The following is a 20,801-nucleotide window of genomic DNA, read 5'->3' as shown; positions in this document are numbered from 1 at the left end:
AAATAAACAAATTCCAATCCTGCAACTAAAACACTTTATTTACAATAAAATAAAATAAAATAAAATACGAGCGTATAAAATGAAATTAAATGAAATAAAATAAAATATATAGTAGTCTAAAACTGATGTGATTTAATTTACAATAAAATACAAAAATATAAAATATATAAAATATGATGATAAAAGCGATAAAAACAATAAAATACCATAACAACTGTAGCTTTCGGAGATAGCGATCTCCTTTCTCAACAGCATATTTCTGCTGTGTGGCACATCCTTAAATAGCAGATCCATGGCACTCGTCACATGGTTCCTCGGGAGTAAGGCCGGAATTTCCCATTTATGCACCGGAACCGGAAATGGCTTGGGAGCGCGCTAGCTGAAACTGTTCATCTCGCCCAAGAACCACGGTTTCGAAGAGGGGATGTAAGCGTACACCCTTGTCTCTATTAATGGAATTGCTGGCTGCCCCAATATGTAAACTCTCAAGCCATTTACGGTCCCAGAACCCCTGTGCATGATCCATGATGACAGCATCCTCCGGGGAGATTTTATTTTATTTTATTTTATTGTAAATAAAGTGTTTTAGTTCCAGGATTGGAATTTGTTTATTTGAATACCGGCTGGTGTAAAGTCTAATTGTTCAATATGAAAGCCTAAGCTGGTCTGTAACCAAGTCACAAAGGAGATTAGGCAGGCAAAAGCAGATTATGAGAAATCTTTGGCAAAGGATGCAAAGAAAAACAGCAAAGAGTTCTTTACCTATGTAAACTCTAAAAGGAAAGAAATAAATCAGATTGGTCCACTGGATATTGATGGTTCAACTGTTGATGATCCTGTTCAGGTGGCTAACAAACTAAATGAGTATTTTGCATCTACATTCACACATGAAGAGTTATTCAGGGAGTGGAATGCCAGAGATGAATTAAACTCTGGCAGTGAGCTAGATTTGTTTGTTTGTTATTTGGTTTTTAGGAGAATTAGCAACTAAGGCCATAATGCTCTGGGAATATGCGGTGGACATTCCCTGACCTTTCCGCATCCTCCATATTTGGTGGTGATGGGCTCGAACCCCGGTCTAATCAAGAAGCGTGTGTGCTACGCACTGCTGCTCCTTCCCACCTGGCTACGGAGGTGCCCCCAGTGAGCTAGATGATTTTGTAATAACTAAGAGGAAAGTGGAGGAGAAATTGTTGAAGATACACATAAAAAAGGCAACCGGGGTGGATGGGACCTATCCAGTTATATTAAAGGAGGCAGCAAAGGAAGTAAGCAAACCCATAGCCATAATTATGAGAGCTTCCTTGGACTCAGGGGAGGTACCCATGGACTGGAGATATGCAAATATGACCCCAATTCACAAAGGAGGATCAAAGGGTGACAAGTAATTATAGACCTATTAGTTTAACTTCTGTTCAAGGGAAATTAATGGAAGCACTGCAGGATCATCTAAACAAGACTTCAGTTATAGCTCGGACACAACATGGTTTTGTTAAGGTTGACTCTTGTCTGACCAATTTGATTGGATAATATGATGTGGTCACAAAGGAACTGGATGCAGGGAATAACTCTAATATCATATATTTCATCTTAGAAAAGCTTTTGATACTGTTGCACATGGAAGACTGCTGCACAAATTGGAGCAGTGTGGCAGTGGAGACAAATTGCTGCTATGTATAAATGGATGGTTGAGTGTGAGAAGACAGAGTGGTAATCAATGGACACTGCTCTTCATGGACTAATGTTATTAGTGGAGTCCCTCAGGGTTCAGTGTTGGGTCCATTGTTGTTTTCTGTATTTATAAATGATATTGATGATGGTATAGCAGGCTTAATGTCCAAGTTTGCAGATGACACGAAGGTTGGCAGGGTTGTTAAGAACACTAATGACGGTACGCTGCTGCAACAGGAACTAGAAAAGTTGAGCAGATGGGCTGAGAGGTGGCAAATGAAGTTTAACATTGACAAATGTAAAGTACTACATATGGGAAGCAGAAACCCCAGAGTAACGTATCAACTCTGTGGTACTACACTGACAGTGGTAAAGAATGAAAAGGACCTAGGGGTAATTGTGCAGGCAGATATGAAGTTTTCTGAGCAGTGCAGACGGTCTGCAAGGGTGTCTTGTCAATGATATACAGGAATTTTTGTAGCAGGGATAAGGAGGTGATTATCCCCTTGTATAAGGCAATGGTTTAGCCAAACCTTGACTATTGTATACAGGTCTGGAGGCCTCATTTTAAGAAGGATGTAGAGCTGTTGGAACGAGTACAGAGAAGGGCAACAAGATTAGTGAATGGAACAAAGGGTTGCTCTTACGAAGAAAGGCTTAAGTTTTGCAGATTACAGTGCCTGGAGACTAGGCACCTGCAAGATGATCTGATTGAGGTGTATAAAGCCTTGAATGGTTTGAGCATACTCAATGCTGATGGGATTCTTCCTCCTGCTCAGAATAATCACCTGAGAGGACATAAATTCAAATTGAGGAAAGACAGTTGTAGGATAGATGTGCGGAAGTTTGCCTTTAGCCAGCGGGTAGTTGATTGGTGGAACAGACTTCCATCTTTTGTTGTGGAAGTTGATAGCCTAAATAAATTTAAGGCTAAGCCTGACAGATATTTGGAATGAACAGAGGGGTAAAATGGAAGCTGTTTTTTTCTCCCCCCTTTGGCTGATGCTGCATAAGCTTGCTTTCTTGCATTGTATGCCTGCAGTAATGCTAATGTTAATTCAGGAAATATGGTTGAACCTGCAGAAAACAGAATCAGTGCGATAGTAGAACTTGCCAAGTCGGTAGGAGGGGAAGGTTTTGATGATTTAACTACTGAAGCCCTTGTGGGTAGCACAGTTGATTGAATTGCCCTCCTCCCGACACCAGGTGAAAAAGAGCTGAGTTTGAATCCCATCGATAATGGGAAGAATTGTTATTGGTCTTTTTCACAACGTGGGCAAGTTAGTCGGTCTTGGGCAAGGGTAGCATGGTTTTTCCCTCCTGGAAACTCAGGTTTTTCATTCATCAAAACAGAAAATCGATCTCAAGACACACATGATTTATAGATAATGTACCTAAAAAAATAAAAAAATATATATATATATATGATTATTGAAGATATTCAAGAATTACTGGTAGAAAAAGAGCCTGGCAAAGTGGATTTGATAGAAATGGCAGAGGCAAAACCAAATCAATTCAGAGGACGATAGCGCAGATGAAAATTTTGAACTTCCAAATTTTACACTTAGAAGCATACGGGAAGGCATAAAGTTAGCCGAGCAATTAGCATCTTATTTTTTTAATGCAGATTCTTGAATGAAAGGAGCCCAAAATTCAAAAGGGAGCTTCAAAAATGCATAGTTCCATACGATGAAATCCACAAAGATTTATGAAGCAAACAAACCCAGATTACTGATTTTTTTTTAAAGAGAGTAGAAGATACACGAAATGAGAATGGTGAATATTTGTTAGTTTTGTTAATGAAATAGTGTATTTCTGTTAGCTTTTGGAACGTAACCCCTTTTTGTACTTTTTCTTAGTCCCATATAACACAGTTTTGCACAACACGACATTTTATAGGAACCTAACTACCGTGTTATATGAGAGTTACCTGTATTAACAAAATTAACTTTATAGAATTTAAATCAACAAAATATTAAAACAATGAAGCATTTTCAAAATTTTATCTACTACTGAATTTAAATAAAAATTTGAGTTTTGATTAGCAGGATTAGTTTTGCACAAGTAATTTAACAGACTTAGTTTTAGAAAAGGTAAGAATTAAATTTACAAAATATTATAGAAAATCACTTCAAAAAATTACTCAAATTAAATTTATAAAATTACAGAAATTAACTTTACAAGAGATTTAAACAAATTAAGGAATAACAAAATTTTGTCTACTACTCTCTTAATCCAATCTTTCCTCAATCCTCTTGAATCCCACAAAGCTAATAACTGCCCCTTGTCCACTCTCTGTGGCTACCAACTTAAGCTTCGATTAAACGATAACATTAATATGAACTCAGTTAAATGATACATTCATGCAAACTCGATTTGATGATCAATGTTGCCAACTGGTGGAGTCCTGATGTGCATTTGCATTATTAAAGTCTCTCATCAACCCAAAAATTAAAATTAATGTCTTGGGCAACACATATCAGTACAGGGAGTAATAAAAATTTTTTTACTGTAAGTTGTTCTTCTGATTGTCATGCACAGAAATTTGAACTAAACTGTAGTGTTCCAATACAAAAACACTGGCAATACTGTGTCAACTGAACATGGTATTCAGAGTTGCTTGACTCTGAACTAATTTATTTTAAGAATTCTGCATCTAGATAATCTGATATTCTGTACTAATATTCTAAATTTATGTGTTTTTCAATTAGCATAACCTCCAAGTGAAAGCAGGATTAGTTTTGCACATGTACATGTTATGTCAAAAATATTATAAGTACATAAACACACATACACACACATACTGTTTTCATTTCAAGATCATATGATTTTGGAAGTGTAGCTTATATTCGAGAGTTGTTTAGGAGCAAATTATACAGAGTTTAATTATCAGTGGGCCTCCCAATATCAAGAGCATCATCAGGTTGACTGATATTGACTGTTTTGGGAAGTTAGCATTATATTAATTTAATGCTTAACAAGCAAAGTTGACATCAGTATTTTCATCCTATCACATGATGAGTTTACTGCAAAATGGCTGTTCCATGAGAATCTCCACCCCCCATGCCACTTCCCACCAACTGGTGATTAACTTTTGGAAGCCAGTTAGTAGGAACCTTGCAAGGCCTCACCCTCAATATAAAATACTGTATTAATTATGAAAATAATTATTTTTTTACAAAATACTCTTATAATCTAAATGGTTGTAGTGTTTAATTTTCACACTGCAGCTTTTAGGCATATGCTCTGGTCACCAATAGAGTTTTCTGACTGAAATCTGGTTTTCAAAATAAAATATCCCCATCTGGATATTCTAAGAAAAACTCACATGTTATAAATTTGGTTTGGACTGGACTGCAAATATTGAAGCTCTAAGTGAGTGGTAATTACAGTGGTGTACATTTGACGAAAATTTCTCCGATGTTTTACTCCTATTTAGTCTGAACCATATTTTTAATGGAAAATTTCAAAAGTTACTTGAAATTTGTTCTATCAATTCAGGATGTTTTACTAATAAAAAAAATAAATAAAATATTAGTGGAGATGCTTCTGGTACATTTTGTACTTTTAGAAATTTTACAAATAGGTTATTTTTACATAAAAATATCAATAAGAATATGCAAAATCAGAAATATCAAAGGCTACATCCTCCTGCCGAACACAGATGGCCAAAACTGAATTACTAATATCATAAGGCAGGATTCAAGATGTTGGAAGGCCTCCTTTTGAGTATTTTACTGTAAGTTGGCAGCCTGCTGGTTGTTGCTGGCTGATGGAAGCTGACACTGCTTCATCTTCTATCACTTCTATCTTCTCCAAGAACACTTCAATGCTCAATTCTACTATCTGGGATTCAAGAAAATTTTCAATTTCATTTTTGTTGACTTCATCCAAGCCAGCTCTTGAGGCCATCCTGGTGGCATCTTTAATAGCAGCACTAATGGTGTCATCCACATTGAAGCCTTTAGAGATACAGCAGAAATGAGGGCACAGTTTCTTCTACACACTATTCATGCATTACCGTGGATTTTTGATCCGTACAGACTTCATTAAGAAAATGGTGTCTTTTATGGTGAATGCTTTCCAAAATTCTCTTACAGAAACATTCAAATTATCCATCTGGTCAATTCTGGCCATTCTAGAATGCACATAATATGACTTGAATGTTTTAATTACACCTTGATCCATCCGTCAGTTGCAGGAGTGAAGTGGTATTAGGTGGCAGAAAAGCAACTTTGATGTTGTCACTCATATTAATGGTCTGCAGCATTATTCAGGATAATGAGAATTTTGAAAGGAATTTCTTCCTGCATGCAGTAGGACTTCAATTCTGGATGCAGCTCTTTACTAAAGTAATTGCTGAAGATGCCACTTATCATCCACCCTTTTTTATTGGCATGCCAGGAGACTGGCAAGGAACTTTTATTGTAGCTCTTGAGCACCGGTGGATTTCTGCTGTGGTAGATCAGCAAAGGCTTCAATTTGCAATCACCCTTTGCATCGCCACCCAAGAGCAAAGTCAAGCAATCTTTAGAAGATTTCAAACCTGGCACGTTCATTTCTTCTCATGCAATGTAGGCTAAGTTCGGCATTCATTTCTAGAAGAGACAGATTTCATCCAGAATAACGATTTGTTTGGCTATGTACCGCCTTCTTTAATTACTGCTTTTAGTTATTTTCCATATTTATCTGTAGCCACAGATTCATCATATTCTTGAAGCCATATCGAACCCTGAACTTGCTAAACCATCCAGAACTTGCAGTATATTCTTTTACTTCACCTTCTTCTATTTTAAAATTTTCATAGACACTATTTTTTGGCCTTTGCTAACACCACCCTGAGGCTGATCGGTATGTTTTGTCTGTTCTGGTAATTAGCCATGTTTCCAGCAACATTTCCATCTTTTTGATTATATTACTCCACATGTATGTGGAAGAAGCAGCACACAATGATGTGCCTGATTTAACACTTTCCTTGATTTTTTCCTTGTTGCTACTCATGACGTGCAAAGTGCTTTCGCTTATATTGAACACATTCCTTATCATAGCACTCAACTGACCACTTTGTGTTTTATCACATCCAAGTTTTTGATCCACTGTTATGTACTTTCTGCCAAGTTTTTCTACACTGCCAGTAGCATTATAACTTGCTGCACACTTAAAGGCAATTATTATTAATTGATTAAACTTGCAATGTCAAACTGAAGTCACAATAAACAGAAAAAAGGACTTTGTTTTACTTCTCTTCAGCATGACTAACAACACCAAGATTTTGAAAGCGAGGAATACAGTACCCTACATGGATATCACATGACAAATGAATAATCTGCTCAGCTTGCTCTCACTCATGTGTGATAGCCATGTATATGCCAGCCAGCATGGAAACTTCGCTGAAGGTGGTACTAACCAAGAATAATGTACCTCCATTGCCATGTCCGTGGACCTACCTGTAAGGGCCCCCCCCCCCAACAATTATCATATGCAACTGCAGCAAAAAGCCCAAAGTAACTACCCCTGAACATAAACACATGAAATGCCCTCTCCACTAGCTTTTGGAGGATGCTGAAGATGAGGAATTTCCCACTTTTCTGAGCAGTAACATACCCAATCTCAAGACAATACTTCTATTGAGACGTAAAGTGGAGTGTTGCTTAAACAGTGACAATAGCATGTCAGTGAAACTACCTTGCTCTGTATAACAAGTTGCTGAGGCTCCCTGGAGCAAATGTATGAATTAATAATAGAAAATCAACTAAAAGTTGCAAACAAACAACTCCAGTTGACTAATACCACACTGACTGCAGCTGTCAATAGCCCTGCTTTCATAACTACAGACGCCCAGACCTCCATTGCCATGTCCGTGGACCTACCTGTAAGGGCCCCCCCCCCAACAATTATCATATGCAACTGCAGCAAAAAGCCCAAAGTAACTACCCCTGAACATAAACACATGCTCATCATTAAAGCTGGAGAGGGCTGCAACATTGCTGGAGAGAAAAACAAAATCCTTCAGACTATCAAACCAAAGCCAGGTAATGTCAAGATCAAAAGTATCTGCAAGATCAGAGACAAAGGAATCATTCTTGAAACAGCCACAAAATATGACTTATAAAAGATAAAATCCTGCGGGACAGAAGTAGATACTAGTCTTGTCTTCGAGACTTCCCCCAAACTCTGGGGGCCCAGCTTGATAGTATTTGACATAGAAAGCTCCATTCGGAAGGATGATTTAATTGATGAAAACTACAACATAAAAACTATATGAGACCATAGAGAAGGAGGATGCATACGGTGAAATAAAATCCAATACTCCACTAAAACCAGGGCACGTGATTGCCTAAATTGGATCAAAAAAGTACCTTCCAGAATCAGAAAACAATTAATTACTCAAGAAAGTCTTTTTAGGCTGGTCCTCTCATAGAATAAGGGATTTTGTACCAGTCCTGAAATGTTATTACTGTTTAGGATATGGACGCACATCAACCAAATGCCCAAAGCAAAAACCAGTGTGCAGCCACTGCTCAGAGGTCAGCCACCTTAACAAAGAATGCCTCAATAAAGCTTCACCACTGAAATGCGCCAATTGTAAAGCAATCAACAAACCTAGTGACCACTCTGTGAGGGATGGATCATGCCTTGTTTACAAGAGAGCAGCTGAAATAATATGCAATAACACCAATTATGGAAGGTAGGACAGTGTACTTACCATCATCTAGACTTTGCATAGGGCAAATAAATGCACAGAAATCTACTTCTGTGGCATCTCAGAGTAATTAAAAAGCAAAATCCTTAAAGGCTGATTTGTGGGAAACAATAAGAACTGCTTAACAAATACACTATGTTACTCCACATGATTACGAGTTAGAAATGCAAATAAAACAAAAATATCTAAATATCAGATAAACAGAATTTATGTATATAAGGAACTCACTGTATTTAGATATATACAAATAAACAAGTCTTTCTAATCAAGGCACTTAAAACTATTCCTTGTTTTTTTACAAATTACAATCCTTCTGAAAGAGCCCTACTGCATATGTGGTGGGGTCTCTGGTTATCCCCTAATATACAGAAAAATTCAAACTACACAACAGCACTGTCGTGCAGCCATCATTGTCTGCAAACTGGATCTAGTCATCACCAGAATTGATTCTCTATGCTGCCCACATCTGGCTGTGGCAACTGTTGAAGGCAGTTTTGGCTGCATGACATTTTTCACAGAGTATTTCCATTTGGCAACAATATACAGCCACACATTACCCGTCTTGAGCAGGAGCCTTGTCCTCCTTGAAAATGCAGATGTTATCATAGCTGCTGACTCAAATGCATGCTCAATCCAATGGCTTAATGCCACCGATGCCAGAAGAGACCTAGTAGAGCAATTCATTGACTCTCGTGGACTTGTAATAGCCAACTTACTGAGACAGCCGACTACATACAGCTTGGGAACATGGGAGTCTAATCTGGATATCATGATATTGACCCCCTCTCTTGTCAACAAACAGGCACTGGCAAGTACATGACACTGCCACCACCAGTGTTCATAGACTAATAACATACAGCTGAAAACAATATCTCTACTCGTCTCATGTATGTTCACAATACCACCAGACTCTCTGCTAGAACTGCCAAATGGGGTATCTTTGAGAACATAATCCGAGATGCCCTTCATGATCATTCAGCAGAGTGCTTTCGAACCATGAATAACCACCACAAAATTAATTTCCTGCAAGACTTACTTCACAAAACATCACTTGCCTCGATGAAAAAAAATGTATCTGACATCAGTTCCCTGGTGGTCAGAGGAATTAACAGATCTCCAATCCTCTCTCAAGTATGCAAGGAAAGAGTTACAAAGAAAACAAAGAACACACCCACCACAAACAGTAACAAAGATACAAAGCAGTCCGGACGGAATGTGTGAACAAATTTTATCATGCCAAACAAAATTTCTGGCGTGCCCTGGTGGAGACGGAAGGCAACAAAAGCCCTTGGGGTTTACTTCACAAGCTCATAAGGAACAAAGTACGGTCAACGGATATCATAAATTCTATTCATTCTGAGGACTCCTCTGAGACGTTTTCCTGGGAGGATACAATGAATAAAATTCTAGATAAAATAATCTACCAAGACAATCCTGATCTTGATGCTGAAGTACATAGAAACGTCATCACTGAGAATCAGTGCTACTTGCCCTCTATCACAGAAGAAATCTTCACTGAAGAGGAGGTTGCATTAGTCATAAATAAAATCAAAAATGCGAAAGCTCCCGGACTGGACCTCATCAAGGCGTAGTCAGTCAAACATCTTTGGTCTGCTGCACCCGACGTTCTAGTACAACTATTCAACATTTGACTTAATGAAGGCCGCTTTCTTACATGTTGGAAACATGCCAACCTCAAGCTTTTACCCAAAGATCCAAATTGTATATACCGTGTTATATGAGGACTGACTAGTACAGTCAGTCCTCATATAACACGGTAGTTGTGTTCCTAGAAACCCTCGTGCAATGCAAAATCGTACAATATAAATAACAGGCCTTATGGGAAAAATAGGGTAAGGTGCGACCACCCAAGATTGAACACACATTTGTAACCAAAACATTATCAAACACAATAAATAATCATGTAATAAAATATTGCAAATGCTTTTGTTCTATCGTAAGCAAACTTGTTCCTGATCTCTTCTTTGTTTGATCTTCTATCCAAACAGATAAAACGTTCCATCTCTTCCAATTCTTTGTGTCTTGATCTAATGGATTTTGTTACACTTTAAGCTGTTCCTGCTATGAAAGTTGCTTTTATTTTTTCTGCATTCTTTCTAATTGTTCTCAGTATTGCCTCATTTAGGCCTGTAACATGCATAATATCACATGTTCTTTCATTTTGTAGCCGTCATTGCAAATCCAGAGATTTGGGAAATATGCCTGTGTGATTAATTTAAAAATGTGAACTAATATTTCAGCATGTGCTTCAAGGCGTGCCTAAGTCCTATTATTAGTTGTCATAACCCAACTGGGAAAATGATGGAAAGGAAGCAAATTTGTGAATAGAAAACAAATCACAGAAGACGTCCTGTAGTTTTTGTAACATGTATAAAATACGCTACTTTTATTAAATTGCTAACTGCTGCTGATTATGAATACAAGAAGCAAGAAGTTTTGGCATGTTTTTTAATGCATATGTGTTGCATTAAAGGTTATCTTTTAATGAAACACATATGAGCATACATATATTTATTATGCAATATGAAATAACATTATTTGAAAGAAACTTTTATTTCTTAATAAAATATATTCTTACATTATATAGAAATATTAAGGAAATAAGTACATAAGTGGCTAAAAATAAAATAAAATGAGAATTATTTTCCCTTAGGCATATTTTCCTTCTCATGCAAAACAAGCCCACCATGGGTAGATCCCACCTTACTTGGTAGTACTGTTTCATTATACTTATACCCTGCTGGAATCTTTCAGCTTGTTCTTCACTAACAGCACCCAAATTACCAAGAAAAATAATCAGATGTAAAAAATGTTTTTAAGTGTAAAGTGTATTTTAAAAAGCAGAAGCCTAAATTTTATAGTTAGGCAACAGTTGTAACACCAGATGTTTATAGATTTTCATTACCTAAAAACATATGGACTAAGGATTAAAAGACTATTATGCAGCTAACTGAATGAGATATAATTTTTGTTTGAAAGTGCTATCAAGCAACAGTTTTCTAATTTGCAGCCCAACAAAGATTCTTTCTTTGAGATATGTTTCACTTAATTTTGGAAATAAATTTTCCCTTTAAATAGTTAAAACCATCACTTTTTTTTTGTCCAATGCCTTCACAAAATTTTTCATTAAGCCCAGCTTTACATGCAACTGAGAAGGAAATACCAACTAAGGATCCACTAATGCATTACTTTTTTCCAGGAATGATCTCTTCTTGTGCTGACCAACTGGTAATAACATAGTGCTGTTCTGTGCTCGGCTATCTCACTAGCATAGGAGCCAGCAATACTTTATAAATTCACCTCATCCTTTAGGTAAAACTATGATATTTTAAAATCTCCACATAACTGCCAGCTATGTTTGACTGCATCCAATATTTGAAACATACTCTCATAAGTTTCCTTTGTTCCATCAGAATGAACTATAAATACTGAAAGCTTTATGTTACATGAACAAACTACCTTTAAACACACTTTGGATAACTCGATCAACAGCCACCATTCTTCACCTCTTTGTTTGAATCCCAATTCTTCCATTGGTCCATTTCTAATTATGCAAACACACAAAGTTCTGCAGTCTAAATCCCAAAATGGAATTTAACTTGGATTTTCCTTTCATCATCTTCTGCATTGAGAATGGTAAATTCTATCCAATTAGTTAGTGGCAAAAATTAAGAAGCCTTCTCCATGCACAATTGGCTTCATTATAGTATTATCTGGATATTCTATTTTATTTTTGCTGCTCCTTGAAAAACAAAAATTTTTGTAAGACAGAATTCAGTCTTCATAATAGCTGGTCAGTTCATACCATATCATGGAAATAGCAAATAGCATGCTCTTCTTTCTTTTCATCCATTCATCAAGGTTAATTCTAAGTAAACCTCATTGAATGGATGAAATATACAGCATATGTGCAGTGTCAACTTGTCTTTATATCCCAAGTCCTGAGCTGGATATCATCATCATTCTCTTTCTTGGAGATTCCTTTCTACCCCCCTCTCTCTCTCTCTCTCTCTCTCTCTCTCTCAACTTGTCTTTATATCCCAAGTCCTGAGCTGGATATCATCATCATTCTCTTTCTTGGTGATTCCTTTCTACCTCTCTCTCTCTCTCTCTCTCTCTCTCTCTCTCAGGGTAACTTGGAATTTTTTTTTTTTTTTTGGCTGGTGCAGCATAAGCCTCAGGCTTCCTTGCACTATATGGCTAATAATAAGTGTCATCAAAAGTAGAGATAATACGCATGTTTAATCCAAGTTTTTTAATATACGGAAGAACAAACTTTTCCGTCATATGAGTTATTTTATAAAATAGTTCTGAGATCAAACTATCACAATTTATTTTGAGTGTATCTCTATCTTATATAAAATATGCTGGTTGTAAAGTTAATTCAATTTTTTTTATTATTATAAAGCAGACCTTAAGTGGGCACATAAAACTAAATCAGGAAAGTAATTAATGAAATTTCTTACACTGGTATTCACTAGAAAATTAAATAATATTTTTATTTTTATGCACCTTGATTGACCAAATTATGCTTTCTGATCAACCATTTGCTGGCTCCTGTCCTAAGATAATCAAAGGAGGAAGAGAGTAAAACAGTGCCTTAATTCAATGCAGAAGAGGAATGGGTAACCCTTTACTGTGTGTGTGTGTGTGTGTGTGTGTGTGTGTGTGTGTGTGTGTGTGTGTGTGTGTGTGTGTGCGCGCGCACACGGGTGCATGTAAGAAGCAGGGGGAAACTTCCTTATGTCATTTGTTCATGAATTGTCCTGCTCGTGGCTCATGGCAATTAGAGATTAAAATGCAAGTTTTATTTTAAATCCTTGAAATACAATGGTGATCTCATACCACTTTTCATAAATGTTTGACAATAAAATAACATTTTTCATTTGAAAAGCTTCCATTTTATAATGGCAACCAATTTTCTACTTCTATTAGTTGCTAGCAATTTTCCCTACTTATTTATCTTTTGTGTACACAGACATACAGATAGGTCAACACACAAATAGAATGAGAATAATCACTTAGATTAAGAGAAAACTAGAGAGAGAGAAAGGAATGTTTTAGATATCAGTCCAAGGACAACTTATGTCATGCTGTGTCAGTATACTGGATATATTCTAAAATTACTTTTTCTCTATATTTCAGAATGAATGACAAAATTTCGTGGTAGAAAAACTAAGCACTTCAAATCAATCAGCGAATCTTCTCCCAACCTCCCATTTGCAATGTGAATTTATCTTAGAAGATACAATTAATATTGAAGTTAAAGCTTCATTTAAATACTTACGTTTCACCATCTAGGCCTTCTTCAATTTCAGTAATATTCACAGTTTCATTGAAGACAGCATCAATAAACTGGTTCCCATCCTAGATATAAAAATCAAGTTGTGATATTAATAATCAGACTTCTCAGGAATTGAAAAAGCAGCATATCCCTAATGTAAGTAGACTTAACTGCTCAAAATGATTTAGACTAACATTAGTTTATTTAAGTCAAAGTGATAAAGCACAACTAACTCTGAGGAAAATTCAGTCTACCGTTAATTAAAATTGGCATTAATAAGAGGCATTTAACTCTTGATTTAAAGTGCTGTTTCCTTTAATTTAAAGGAAACAACACTTTTCATTAAAATTCTCGATACTCAAAATGGTGGTCAAGCCACTATTAGGTAAGTATTAGGAATGCTAATTACTTCTCCAATCAGTACAGATTTGATTTCTTTAAAAACAATTAAACAAAAACTGCAGTCAGACACAATGACCTGATGACAATGTCCTCTGCAGAATGCATTGAGAGAGAGAGAGAGAGAGAGAGAAAAAATTGTATCGATCCAAATGCTAAACAGTAAAATTCCATTTAACAGAGCCCTTAATGTCATGCATTTCTGAAAAGTAGTTCATATCTCAAATGTTTAAAAATTCAAAGCACTTTTCTAAATCATATCATGATAGAATAGAAGGAAGTGCACGAAAAAAAATTTTTTTACACTTTTTTTTACAGTACAGTAAACCCCCGCTATTCGCGGGGGTTACATTCCTGAGAAATGCTGCGAATACTGAGTTATGGCTCCCATAGTAATAAAAGGGTTCCTTTCCAAAGTATGAAATATATAAGAAAAACAATTAGTCTAAAATTTCTCTATGTATTATATGTACCTTCATAATATGACTATGTACATAGACAGTACATAGTAAAATACAAGCATAAGTCATCAAAATGAAAATAAGAAACAATTTAATATTAAATGTAATATTTATTAGAAATTTCAAACAAATCTTTCAAACCAGCACCTTTGCTAGCTAAGAAACTTATCCCACCAGTGCTATCACCAGTTTCTCTAAAGTGTTGATAAAAGTGTTTTGCCTTTTCACAAATGATAAGTGAACTTAACAGAATTTTATTTTGAGTTCGGTCTTCTATCCACAGATTTAAAGCCTTTTCCATTTTTTCTAATTTAACATCACGAGTTACAGAGCAAATTTTTGAAGCAATTAGCGCATTTTCACAGACACTACGGCGGATTTTTTCTTCCGATTTCTTGATTGATCGTACCGTTGACTCATTGATTTTATAACGTTTTGCCACTGACGAGACACTTTCACCATTAGAAATTTTGTCTAATAACTCAATTTTACTCACTAATGTCATCTTCCTTCTCTGATCTTTTCACAATTCCCTTGTTATTCGTAGCCATATTTTAGTAGGGGTTAGAAAAGAACTTGTCCACAATAAAGTCACTTTCTTTCAACTGTTAACACACTCGAAAAAGTCTGTTTACACTAACACACTGCAAAATGGTAGATTTTTCATTTTTGTAAGCATATCAATTTATAAATTGATAAATTTATTCAATTTATAAGCATTTAAAAGCAAACAACGAAACCTTCCATGATAAGCGCATAAGACAATTAACAAGGATTAGCGGGAAATATTCACACTCATGATTTTGTCGCCCCTCTCCCCCTCACCCACTGAGCGCTGTTTTGACTGCAAAAGATGATTTTAGCCACACCCATGTTTTTTTATGGTGAAAAATGTTTATGGCACTTTAAAATTGACATTTTTTTAGGTTTCATTTCATATTAAACCAGCGACCACAAATACGCGAATACAGATATATGCGAATATGCGAATATGCAAATATGCGAATAGTGGGGGTTTACTGTATAGCTAATGCATCATTTATTTAATACATACTTTATGCTTAACTATACAAAAGACACACCACTAACACAATACAAATTGCACTTCACCGTTATGTTGCCCAATGACAGATAACGTAGAATAAGTATCAACAAGGTTTCATTCCAAAATATGGCAATTCTAGCCTCTCCCCACCCTGACCCCAAGATTGCTGGGTCCCAAAGTTTGTACTGTATTAATTTATTTGTTTTCTAAAAATTTCTGGTTATAATAATGCTGTACTGACCACACCAAAATATCAAGACAAAAACATTTTATATGCTGGACACAGAACCAGCCGATTTTTTTTTCTTTTTATGAGAACCCCAAACACGAGAGGTATTATAACCTATAGTACTTAGTACCGTGCTTGGGTTGGAGGTTGAGAAGACGAAAGAAGATATTTGTTGATATTGGACTTGAACTTCTGTAGATTGTAATTTTCAAGAAATACGTATGAAGGAAGGTTGTTCCAGAAAACAGCAGTTGAATGAATAAATGAGGAAGATGAAAAGTTGGTTCTGTGGGTTTGAAGTTGGACAGTAAATGGATGTTGGCTGGTGGCGGCACATGTTCGGACTGTTTTGAAAGAGAGAGCGGGAATTATAGAAGCCAATTCAGAAGAACAGTGCCCATGGAAGTATCTGTAGAAGAGGCATGCAGCAGAAACAGTGCGTCTATGAGAAAGCGAGTGGAGAGACTCTGTTAGAGATGAATCATTAATTAACCTAACTGCCCTCTTCTGAATGGAATCAAGAAGCCTGAGAGAGGTTTTGGGGACACCACTCCAGATGTGGGAACAATATTCCATGGCAGGGCGGATTTGCGATTTATACAGAGTGAGCAGCTGTTTGGGAGAAAAGTAATGCCGAGAGCGAAAGAGAAAACCAAGTTTTTTAGATGCAGAGGAAGCAATATTTGTAATGTGCTTGTGCCAAGAGAGATTAGAAGTCAGGGTAATCCCTAAAAGAGATATATCATTTTGCCTAGAAATCTGAGTGTCACTAAAGATAAGCATAGAAGCAGAAGAATCCATTTTGCGAGATATAAGACAAGATTGAGTTTTAGAAGGGTTGAAATCAACTAAGTTGTCTTTGCCCCACTGGAGAATTACCTGAAGATCGGCATTTAAGGAATTGGCAGCAGATTTTCGAGAACTTGAAGCTGATTGAGCTGGACAAGGTTTCTCAAAATGGAAAGTTGAATGCAATGTGCTATCATCGGCAAATCTATGGATAGGATTTCCAGTCAATGGAAGACGGTCATTAATATACAAGAGGAAAAGAATGGGGGAAAGAACTGAACCTTGGGGTACACCGGCATTAGTGGAGAAGTTAGAAGACAGAGAGCCATCTACCATCACCCTCAGTGAGCGATCAGAGAGAAAACTGGATAACCAATTACTAAAAACAGTTGGCAAACCATAAGATGGAAGCTTGTTTAGAAGACCTTTATGCCAAACACGATCAAAAGCCTTTGAGATGTCAAGAGCAACTACTTGTGTTTCACCGAACCTTTCCATTGAATTAGTCCATAAATGGGTAACATAAGCCAGAATATCACCAGTGGATCGACACTGACGGAATCCATACTGGCGATCGTTGATCAGACGGAAGGTTTCTAGGTAGTTTAAGAGTTGGCGGTTAATTGATTTCTCCATTACTTCAGAAAGAGTAGAAGTAATTGCAATGGGACGATAATTGGATGGGAGGGATTTGTCACCCTTTTTAGGAACTGGCTGGATATGAGCAAATTTCCAAGCAGAAGGAAAAACACCTTTGGAATAAGAAAGTGAAAAAAGGCGACAAAGAATAGGAGTAAGTTCAGGAGCACAGGTTTTGAGAACAAGTGGAGAAATACCATCAGGACCTGGAGCTTTCTTAGCATCAAGATTCATCAAAATCCTTCTGATATCCTTTTGACGGAAGACCACAGGAGGCATTGAATGGAGCGTGTTAGGAATGGTGGGAGGTGTTTTACCAAGATCATTAATACATGAGCTCGAAGAAAAATGGGATGCTAGCAGGTCAGCTTTATCATTGGCTGAAGTGACAACAGAACCATCTGGTTTGGACAGAGGTGGGAGCAGAGATGGGCAAAAGTTGCAGCCAATAGCTTTGGCAAGAGACCAGAATGCTCGGCTACCATTAGGGCAAGAAGCAAGTTTTCTACTCTTAGCCTGTTCAAACTCTAGTTTGGACTGATTAATAACTGCTTTACAATTGTTGCGAGCTGTGTAGGCAGAAAATGAAACTGAAGAATTAGAAACAAGCCAATTACGATATGCAACGTTCTTCTCTTGGACAGCCTTAGCACATTTATTGGAAAACCAAGGTTTAGATAAAGGATGAGATTTTAAAGTGGAGTGTGGGATAAAGGATTCCATTCCTGCAAGAATAATTTCACTGACACGATCTGAGCAAATGTTGACATCAGAAGTTTTGAAACAGTAATCAGACCAAGGAAAAGAAGAAAAGAAGTCTCGCAGGTCATCCCAATTTGCATTCTTGTAATGCCAAACAATACGAGGTTGGGAATAGGCATGAGATAAAGGTTCCATTGGAGAAGAGACAATCACCAAGTTGTGATCTGAAGTTCCTAAAGGACCTCTCACTTCAACCTTGTACTTCGAAGGGTTGTTTGTGAGAAAAAGATCAAGCGTATTGGCTGTATAATTAGGATTGTCCGGTATTCTTGTAGGTAAATGAACAATCTGTGCTAGGTCATTAGTAATTGCAAAAGCCTCAGCATCTCGACCTGCTGGGTCAGTGTGACTAGAAAACGGAAGCCAGCTGGAGTTGTGAACGTTAAAATCACCAAGGAAAATTACCTCACTGTTAGGAAAGTTGGACTGGAGAAAGTCAAGTTGCAAAGAGAGGAAGTCAAAGAGCTCCAAGTGATTAGTGGAGTTGGGAGAATGGTAGAGACAACAGATGAATTTTACACAATGAGGTAGAGAGATTTTAAGCCAGAGAAGATCAAAGAGAGGAGATTCCAAATTGCCAAGTCTCTGACAGGGAATATCAGAACGGACATATGCACAAGTACCACCTTTGAGACGAAAGGAATCATACAGCAAATAATTTGGACATCTGAGATGAGCAGTAGTTGAATCAACTGATAACTGAGATTCAGTCAGAAAAAGTACATGGGGTTTGGAAGACTGCAAGTGGAAATGGACATCGTTGAGATTAGAATTGAGACCATGTATATTTGTGAAATGAATTAGGAAGTCCTTGGAAGGTTTAGATCTTTTCGCAGATAAGCTTGCTCTATTATTTTGACAATTCATGGTGTATTCAATAGTAAGAAAAAGTGGGTGGGACATGCTGTATGAAGTAATGAAATTTTTGGATATGGCGTACATGTGGTAAGAATATACCCAGATCCTTGACATAACGTGGCCTCGACAATGCTCCCCGCATACACACTACTCGGACTCCCTCCAGTCACTATCTGGCAGAGTAGAGGTAGCAAGATTATACACTAGCTGATCCGGAAGCTTCCTAGAGAGTTAACAATAGGTTCAGTCTGGTGTACTAACTAGCGGCCGGCCTGCGAACACCGTTTTAGAGCTGTACCCTCGAAATGTAAGGAATATTGGATCTCGCCACGACATTCATCATAACCTCAAAAATCATCAATCATACTGCATGATGGAAGAGATAGGGAAGGGTTGGCCGGAACTTAGCTCTAGAGACTAAACATGGGTTCCACCACTTCAAGCCTCCAATAAGCAAAGTGGTGGTATTTCACCGGTTGATGAGAGTCATCTACCACCTAGTACTGCCTGATAACATAGAGGGGCGGCGTTCCTCCATGTGGTGTGGGCGCCACACCTCGACCCCTGCTTACGTTGGTTCACACCTGGGTGGTCACCCACCATGTACTTGTGCATGAAGGTTATACCTAGGATTACTAACAGTCCCACCATCGTGAAGGTGCAAGCAGAGGATTTGGCTGTCATAGACCGTCCAGACTTCGCCGAAATTGGGTCCACTTTGACTTGAGTGTCACCCGAATATCAGTTCCATCAGCGTTTTAGACTCCCAGGTAGCAAGAACAGCTTGTCTGGCATATCTGAGAGAATGTCTGTGACAACCTCAAGGACCATATGACCATATGGTCCTCAAGGACCAAGGACCATATACAGCTGATGCTGTATAAGGTTGCTTCCTTGCATCATTTACTACTACTAATACTGATTCAGCAATTCCAAAGTAGGGTTTCTTTTGTAGGTGAAGAGAATATATATAAAAATATATTTTTATATATGAAAATTTATTTACAGAAATTCATATATGAAAATATATTAATGCAAATATAATTTATTATAAATACACAGTAGATTTTGTTTTTATGAGACTAAAATTCTTATGACAACAAATAATAATAAATAAATAAATTGAAGTGTTTATTCAGTACTATTTAACATTGTATATACAGGCATTTTAACATGAGACCAAAGATGTGGATGTTGCTGTCATATTGTTGTACTTCAACAGTTGGTCCCACTACATAGAATTAACTTCAATGGTTGGTCCCACTACATAGAATTAAGAACTCTCTGAGACAAGGTGGGGTGGATGGGATCTATCCAGTTATATTAAAGGAGGCAGCAAAGGAAGTAAGCAAACCCTTAGCCATAATTATGAGAGCTTCCTTGGACTCAGGGGAGGTACCCATAGACTGGAGATGTGCAAATGTGACCCCAATTCATAAAGGAGGATCAAAGGCTGACACAAGTAATTATAGACCTGTGAGTTTAACTTCTGTTCCAGGAAAATTAATGGAGGCACTGGTTAAAGAAGCACTGCAGGATCATCTAGACAAGACTTCAGTTATAGCTCAGACACAGCATGGTTTTGTTAAGGGGAAGTCTTGCCTGACCAATTTGATTGGATACTATGATGCAGTCACAAAAGAACTGGATGCAGGGAACAACTTTGATATTATATATTTGGATCTTAGAAAGGCTTTTGATACTGTTGCACATGGAAGACTGCTGCACAAATTGTAGCAGTGTGGCATTTGAGGCAAATTGCTGCTATGGATAAAGGGATGGTTGAGGGGGAGAAGACAGAGAGTGGTAATCAATGGACACTGCTCATCGTGGACTAATGTTATTAGTAGAGTCCCTCAGGGTTCAGTGTTGGGTCCATTATTGTTTTCTGTATTTATAAATGATATTGATGATGGTATATCAAGCTTAGTGTCCAAGTT

General features: G+C 37.2%; 1 protein-coding gene across 2 annotated transcripts in view; it reads right to left on the bottom strand.

Moving 5' to 3' along the window:
- The window catches only part of LOC150079095 (translocon-associated protein subunit alpha-like), a 175,846-nt gene that overhangs the window by 46,189 nt on the left and 108,856 nt on the right, over positions 1 to 20,801 (bottom strand). For both annotated transcript variants that reach the window (XM_090382767.1, XM_090382768.1), the window contains exon 6: positions 13,683 to 13,762. In XM_090382767.1, coding sequence (XP_090238893.1) covers positions 13,683 to 13,762 — 80 coding nt within the window. The remainder of the gene's footprint in view (positions 1 to 13,682; positions 13,763 to 20,801) is intronic.

This window comes from Mastigoproctus giganteus, chromosome 10, assembly GCF_048544385.1.
Source record: "Mastigoproctus giganteus isolate SK-2022 chromosome 10, ASM4854438v1, whole genome shotgun sequence".
Classification (NCBI taxonomy): domain Eukaryota; kingdom Metazoa; phylum Arthropoda; class Arachnida; order Uropygi; family Thelyphonidae; genus Mastigoproctus; species Mastigoproctus giganteus.
The sequence above is the reverse complement of the archived record's forward strand: the minus strand, read 5'-3'. Positions and strand labels throughout refer to the sequence as shown.